This window comes from Hoplias malabaricus, chromosome 7 (assembly GCF_029633855.1).
Source record: "Hoplias malabaricus isolate fHopMal1 chromosome 7, fHopMal1.hap1, whole genome shotgun sequence".
In the NCBI taxonomy this organism is placed as follows: Eukaryota; Metazoa; Chordata; class Actinopteri; order Characiformes; family Erythrinidae; genus Hoplias; species Hoplias malabaricus.
Window position 1 is genome coordinate 13,975,878 of NC_089806.1, and position 8,360 is coordinate 13,984,237.

Below are 8,360 nucleotides of genomic sequence, written 5' to 3' on the forward strand. Positions count from 1 at the left end.
TTGGTGAACAGTAATTCCTTAATATTCACCCATTATTCTGGCACTAGACAATTTTATACAGCGTTAAGAGGCTGAAATAATCATATGGGAAATCCTAAATAAATAAAGTGATAATTTATAGTTATGTAACTTACTGGCTTAATTTAGGTGCTGACAGACAGAGATCAATAACCCTATTATTGAATCAACCCTGTTATTGAATAATCCTAATCCCAGTAAATGTAAGCATAAGGGAAAAATGGCACACAGGAAAATACAATAAATTGTACCTTTTATTAAAAATGTTATAAAAATGCTACAATGCACATATAAAATGTTTATGCTCTACTCTAGATTTAGATCATACTTAAAAATGAAACTGCAAAGTACTGTCAGGAGCAATGATTTCCCCTTAAATGAATGAACTGCTTGTACAAAAACAATGCTGAATGCAAGAATTCATTTAATACATGACCAAATATTTTCTGTAACAGGAAGATAACCATTAACCCTTGTCCTCTTTATGACTCTAGTAAAAAATACAAATACTGTACTTTTAAGTGTGCTTTAACACGTGCATAGTAAGTGTATTACTACACTCAATGCATAGGATCAGAGAAACAGTATATTTCATTACAAGGACCTAGAAGGCTACGTTTAGACAGCAGGCTGGACTTCATCTAAGCTTTTATTTTTACCCGATTAAATCGTATGTCTAATAGACACACTGAAAAGTGAGAGTTTGCTTCAGGTGTAGAGTCAGAATATGAAGATGGATGAAGTGTTGAAAATTGTCATTCTAATTTCTAAAAAAAAAAAAAAATCTGATGTGCATTAAATAAATAATAAATATTACTTGCATGTCTCAACGCAGCCTAAATGACCAAAAAAAAAAAAACATGTCTAACATGTCAATATTTGAAGCAGTATTTTAAACAGATGACTACTGCATGCCAGATAACATGACTAATTACATGTCACTGTTTTTCCAACTGTTAAAAATTAACATGTGCTAAAGGTTTGGGTGAAATAGGCCCATGGAGTCTGATGGAGTTATAAAAGCCTCTCCTGCCCTGAGTTTGACCAAAGCCAACACTCAACATGAAAGTTGCAGCAAATAAATAATATAAATTAAAAGTCATAATATAGAATGGGCTGACCCCATTATTCTTCATTTGTTGATAAGACAAATATAAGAATACTTTGACTTCTAATAGCAAAAAACAAAAGCTGCAGTTGAGCTGAACAACAGCCTATTGCCAAAATACTGAGGGGAAAAAAAACTGCTGGGTGCCAAAATGCACCTAAAAGTACAACAGAAATAAGACATGCATCACCCTATCCTTACTGCCGTTTCTGAATACTGAAACGAAACCAGACATTGACATCTGATCTGTCCATTAAAGGACAAGATTGAAACCGATAGCGTACAGTAATAGTTAACAAGCAGTATCTATCATAAAAATATATTTATATACATATTTTAGACAATGTCTTTATATGAAAATATCTTTTACACTTTTGTATACACCTTGTTCTGCTCTCCAACGTAGTGTTAATGAAAGTAAAAAAATAAATAAAAAACCCCAGCATGTCTGGACAGACAAATACAGAAAGAAAATATTAAAAACATACAAAGGGTATGCAAATAAGATAACTATGGTCAGCTCATAAAATCAAGGCCATTCTTTACAAGACACAGACTCCTTTCCCTGAAAGGACTGCAGATTTAACTTGCTTTCCATAAGGGGCAGAAAAGCAGGTAACATTTAAGTACACTAGTCTCTGGACAAATCTCATCTAAGAACCTACAATGATCTCCATAATATGATCTAGTTCATTGAGATCAGAGCGACAGTTTGAAGGTGAACCTATGGAAGAGGGCCCATGAGAGGGGGCTAAACTGTCCAGCAGGTCATAGGGACCCATCTTAGGAGCGCTCTGAATACCTGTGAGCATGGTGTCAAGGTCATAGTACGAGGCATCCACGTCTGAAAACAGCTCTTCAAGAGCCGATTCAGGACCCTGGCCACTGTTTTTGATCTCAAAGGTCCCAAAGATCTGTCCCATGGTCTTTGGGTCCTCCGTGGAACTCTCCTCTTCGTCGACATCCACATCCTCCTCCTCCTCGTCGTCATCATCATCTCCTGGGCTAAGCTTAGAACCTTTACAGGTTTCCTCATCTCTGTCTACTTCAAGCTCATCCCTTTCCCAGCAGTGCCTTGCATTCTCTGAGAGACAAACATTGGAGGCAGTGTCACTGACTGAAACAGGACACAGTGATTCATCTGCTACTACCTCCTCTTCACGGCATCCTTCATAACTGAGGACAGAAAAAACCTTAGGTTCAGCATCCTGCTCCCGTGACCTGCAAAGCACCTCAGTGGCCACCAGGCGCTCAGAGGGGCTTTGGCTACTACTGCAGAAGGTCTCTGTGACCAACTGCCAACTCCCATCGTGAGTCATCTCCTCCTGGATCTGCCGAACTGTGTTTGCAATAAGGACTGAACGGCAGAGGTTGGGCTCCACCAGCATGTGGCATAGCTGCAGCTTGATCAAAGACATGTCCAGCAGTGACTGTCTCTGTAGACTATAGGATGAAGACACCTGGGCACCAGCCAGGCTTTCGTCTGACATCTCATCAGCATCTTCTGAAAACTTGCGCTTGGTGCCTTTGGAAAACATGTCGACCCTACAGAATAGAGATCAAATTGGAGAGGTGATCAGAAAACCACAAGATCCATATACAATATTGGCAGTAAATGTTTACTAAAAGCAGGCACAAATAGTATTTTACAGGTGTATTTTCACTCTAAAATGAACCATATTTTAAGTACAATTGTTCTAGGTATGTTTATTTAAATCATGAATAAATTCCCAGAACAAAGCAACATGTATATGCCTATTTTTATGCAGTATTTATTTATTAGTTATTAACAATATTTATTTGGGATTAGCCTACCCAAGTCAAGTTTCTACTCCATGTGAATTTCCTATTAACCTGTATGAGACTTATTTAAAACTGAATGCAGTATTTTAGAGTATAACCCATAGTGTAGAATCCCTACACAGAGCATTGTTCAGTGAGTAGGTAGCCATTTGCGATATCATCTCCCACATCCATGGTGGAAAACACTTTTTTTTTTTTGTCAAAACTAATACCAAATAAAATATATTATTGTATTAATATGGTTTGCCATTTTAATTCTTATAAAGAAAACTGGTAACACTGACAAATCATAAGTCAAATTCAATCATTAAAAATAAAAACTCATACACACTGTAACTGATTTTCTCTTCGTTTTAAGATAAGAACATTTCATAAGTAAGCTCTAGCTCTGATCATCTTAATCCACAACTCTGTTTAGACATCCGGTGTGGTCACAACTATTAACTGAAAATAAATATGTTCAATACTAAATAAACAAATAGCCTACTAATATGAAAACTGAATACCCAAATGCATGAATTATTTGGGCCAGAATTCCTGATACTTCATATTTATGACTTTCAAATCAGTAGGAAGTTGCAGTCAGACAGTATGGCCTATAAACCTGTAAAATACTGGTTTGCCAGCAAAACTACATTCAAACAGTAAGCTTCATTGCAAGGAGAATCTGACAGGTCGGGTTGTTATTTGAATTGTAACTTTTACCTGTCACCATCCCTTTTAAACAGGAAGGATATTAAAGGTAACTCTCAGAAGATATTGGCCTATATTGGGATGAGCTAATCTATTCCAAAATTTCATTAAATAAAAAGGGGAAAATCTGCATAACATTAAAATTACATATATAACCATGATAAAATTATTGATAGTGATGTTAAATTCACCATTCTAAAGAAACTTACTGAATCAAAACTGTTCACGGCTGTGGTGACGCAATGGATGAAGATATAAATGAAAACACACTGGCCCAAGGGAATTATGTCAGCATATGGTAGTATTATATATGTATAATAAACCAATAATATTAAGAGTAATAACAACAATACTACTACTATTACTAATACGTCAGTCTTTCATTTCCATGTAGCATTTCATAGGTTAACTCTAAGGATGAATGACTGATGTTAGAAATTTGTCCCTTGCACACATTATATGACCTAATCTATATAGAAATTTAGAATTTAATGTGAACACAACCATCATCTACATATCATACCACAGCAACATTTAAATCCAAAGAACATAATGAGCACAGGGACGTGGGAACCGTGCTACTGTAAATTCAAGCCTTCGTTCTTCGTGCATGGTGTTTAGGAAATAATAAGAATCCACATTTAAACTGGATGACATCCAGATACCACTGAGAAATTCACGTGAACTGTAATAAAGATCAAGCATAGACAAACACATACTGAGTCTCCATTGCCAGCAAACCAGGATTACAGGACCCTAAAAGTGACACACATGCAACCAGAAAACAGAAAACACATGACACCAACCAATATATCAAAAGATAACTGGTGTCAGTCCATGATGGCCTATGAATTTTTGTTCAGTGGGAGGTAATGGGCCCTCCATCACTTAGATCAAGCACTCATGGTTGACTATGAAGTGTGGAGAAACCTATGCTGTTATAGCTAAATAACAATAATGAACAACAGTAATAAGTGTTTGTCGAATAACACAAGATGTAAAAAAAAAAAAAGACAGACCAACAGGTCCATTAATTGCAGGCATTTTCTAAAAAAGCAAAGCATTAAACAATGCAAAGTCATTTCATGTTAAGGGTTGTGACTTAACATAATGGAAATGATTTGCCTGATCGTTACCAATATATCTCTCTCACACACACACACACACACACACACACACACACACACACACACACACACACGCACTTCCAATCCAAAAAAACACGTTAACCAGATACTGAGGGAGTTAGGATGAGGGGACAGGGGGGTTTGCCTACCTGCAGCATGAGTGACATCCCAGCACTGTAGAGACAGAGACCAGAGTGCAAGCTGACATACACAGTTCAACTAAAACTAAATAATATGCTAAAGCCTATACCAAAATTAACACTAAAAATCAGTAGTGCAGTCAGAAAAAAGTGTCTAAACCAAATTTTAAGCAAAGAGCAAACCAAGAAATATTTGAAATTTAAATTAAGAGTGAATACCAGCATTTCATTGAGTTTTCTAAACCAACAAGAGGCTTATCTTGTATTTTTCTCTAATAGCCCTTTTCCACCAATATGGAACTGGTTTGGTTTGTTTTCTAAATTTGACCTGAAAAAAATCCACCAACATACATAGGTTCTAAAACTAGATAAGTTCATTTCCACCTGGAACTAAAGTATAGTAAGTTCTTTAGCAGGGACCATGACAGTCCAAGGGCATGGCAAGCTAAAAAAAACTCTGAACAGCTGAAGTTACCCACTTTATAATTTAAAAACAGAAAAAGAATCCTCAAAGAAACAAAACAGAAAAATGCTCTGTTTGTGTTCATGTGCAGTAGTGATTTCAACTCGAGGCTTGTTCTCTATCTGAATCTTGTGTAAACAGTGGATAAACCATGACTCTCTGTGGCTGCAGAACGTCCTGGTTAAAACAGACATCAGCTCTGTGAAGTGACACAACATTTATTCCCATCAAAACTTGTGCAAACACAGGCTGATTCATTGGATAGCACCATGGTTCTAAAGGCCTTTTTACACCTGGCATTAACATGTGCTTTGGATCCAGATAGTATCTGCATATTTAACAGGATTCTGTTTACACTTGTCATTGATGTCCATCCCCAGACAGACAAGAGGAGATTCAATTTTACTATACCTCATAAAAAGCACACAAACAAGTACATAATTTGTTTTATTTCCTCTATCCTGTTGTAAACATTTCTCACATGCAGCTACCAGTTTATTATACGCTACCAAAACTTAGGAATGTACGTTTAAAAGAAGCAGTAATTTCTAACATGGTCAGTGCCATGACTTTGCGATTTTATGGACAAGAATTCCTGTCATTTCTTCGCATACAACAACAGATATTCAAGTTAAACTCTCCCCACTGGTCTCCATAAAAAACAACACACCTGCACTGTCTCTCATGCAAGTTTATCTGAAAAACGAATTCTCTATACACTTGTGTTAAACGTGGCCGAGATCTCTCTCGGACCACCTACGTTTATGGGTAAAATGAGTCAACCGTAATGTGTGAGCCAATGACAATGCACTTTGGGTCTATTCTCACATGGCTTTTCATGTTGACAAGTAAAATCTGAATGTGAACCACTCATAAAAAAATATGTATTAGAGCCAGGTGTAAACAGGTCTTAATTATCCTCAACCGAATCAGTCCAAGAGTTAAATGAAAAAAAGAGTTAATTTGATCATCACAGTATGTCCGAGATTAGATGTGTGGAAAATGTTTGATTGGGAGATCGTGTGTATCCTGGGCTATCCCACTGAACATGCCAGACTTCCACCAATGGTAAAAGCTATGATTTCATCTGCATTTTGTCCTGTCCCTCTCCTCTGGTTCTCCTCAAGACTCCACCCCGGGAAGACCGGCACACTAGCGATGGAAATTCCGACTCAGTTTAATGAACCGATTCTTTCGAACTGCGCATGTCAAAGAATCTGATTCGAAACCCAGAGCGCAAGTCCACTAATCATGAGCATTATGCAGCAAGTCTGTGTCATGTTATTTATGTCTTTATCTTGCCCAATCAAGTCAGTCTCGAAATGTTCAAAGCACAGAAACATTTGGACAAAATTGGAGAAGGGTATGACCTACTGACAAAGAGTATTTCAAATAGATTGCTTGTAGATGTAAATACGCAGAGGCTTACAACACTATTTCCCAATTTAATAAACCGTTCTCTTTGTTAAAATGCATTCAAATTTTATTTATATTATTCCTTACAGTTAGTCAAACGTATTTGTTTTATTCTGTGATTGTTGAACCTAAAAACGATTTACTAAATTAGGTGGAATGCATTGTCAAATCCACTGGACTATCTATTAAATAATTTTTTTTTTTAAATCATTAAGCTGAAGGCAGTATTTATTTAACTTATTTTGCTGATATAACGGGTGCCTCTCGATTTTCACTTCTACATTAAATTTGTAGGTGCTCTGTAAACTCGTGAGAAGATATACTAGAACCTTTAACGGTTTAAACGCGTACAACAAAAAGATGTGTTTAAAGAATCGGTTCATCGAGTTGACTCTGCTCACCTCCCCTCCCCCACCGCCCTGACGTGGACAAGCAGTTAGCGCTCCGCTGCCGGGGGAAAAAAATATTATAGAGATCGGAGAAAGGGGCAGATTTAAGTTAGCGGCTTGTTCGATTTTTCCGTTCCACATTAAATACGTGCAATGCAGCACCATCTGAGGTGAGCAAATTCAGTTAAGAAGCTAACCTAGGCTTCTTGGTGAAACAAGCGGTAAACACGGACCAGTCTCCTTAAAACGAATTTGAACTACACTATCCGTTAGCTTTCCCTCTTTGGAACAATTATACGCTTAATTTATGCCCACTATATAAGCTTCAACCCGCTGAGAAAAGAAAACGTTTCAATCGACCCTAGTAATGCTAACGTTAACGCAGAACGCTCAGGCCAGCGACGACAAAAGGTGGGAAGCCATTTTGAGTTCCTCGGCTCGGTTTTCCGTCATTTTGTTGTCGGGCCCTTTTCAGTCTTGTCTTTTTTTCTGTTACCTAAGGTTTCCAAAAGGTAAATAAAATTAACGTGTCTATGAGTTATGGCTCACTCTGAGGCACCAGTGTGGCCAGGGAGAGCTAACGTTAACCGTGAACAGAGCTAATCTGCCACTTCCGCAAACATGCCCCTGATTTTTCGAAACGGACCGCGCATTTAAAGCCTCTACTGAGGAGAGAAAGAGTCTGAGTGAGGAGGCGTTAAAAACGCGTCTCGAAAAGGACGCTGGGGTGACTTACCTGGTCTTATTGGTGTTGTTTGGTGAGGAGCGACATATGCAGGAGTGGAGGTAACCGGGCGCGGTGTTAAAGGAGCCGCGGCGCTGAGGGGAATGTGAATTCGTTCAGAGACTCAGTGTATGGTTCGCGGCGCAGAGTCTCTACTGCGGCCAGCTGCAGGAGTGGAGGAGAGGAGTGAAGGGGGCGAGGGGGCGGACACAGTAGTTTGATGGACACACAGCGGTCCAGGACTTCATTTGGAGTCCCTCGAACAAAAGCCTTTTGGGGTATTAACGAGTTTGTAGGATTTTTAAAGAAATAAGAAACCTGCTTATTTTAATAAAAGCAGAGTCACTCATACATTTTATATAATATTAGTTTATAATCTTTTAATTCACAATATGAATATTGTAGCAAAGGTGTCATAAATGTTAGGACATTTTAGTGCTTACAAGCAGAATTATCTTTGCTGAAAAGGAAAATCAAGA

At 37.9% G+C, this 8,360-nt stretch overlaps 1 protein-coding gene across 2 annotated transcripts; it reads right to left on the reverse strand.

Moving 5' to 3' along the window:
• Positions 1–271: 271 nt before the first annotated feature.
• Positions 272–8,042, reverse strand: cdca4 (cell division cycle associated 4). Of its 2 annotated transcripts, XM_066677643.1 has the most exons (3): positions 7,894–8,042; positions 4,899–4,923; positions 272–2,671 (listed from the first exon to the last, which is right to left on the reverse strand). In XM_066677643.1, the coding sequence occupies exon 3, from the start codon at positions 2,662–2,664 to the stop codon at positions 1,780–1,782; it is 885 nt and encodes a 294-aa protein (XP_066533740.1). In that variant the 5' UTR covers positions 2,665–2,671; positions 4,899–4,923; positions 7,894–8,042; the 3' UTR covers positions 272–1,779. The 2 variants fall into 2 exon arrangements, with proteins under 2 accessions (XP_066533740.1, XP_066533739.1); XM_066677642.1 differs by lacking the exon at positions 4,899–4,923.
• Between the last annotated feature and the right edge of the window lie 318 nt (positions 8,043–8,360).

Coding starts and splice junctions, on each gene's coding strand:
- cdca4 (XM_066677642.1), bottom strand. CDS start 2,664: ATGTTTTCCAAAGGCACCAAGCGCAAGTTTTCAGAAGATGCTGATGAG.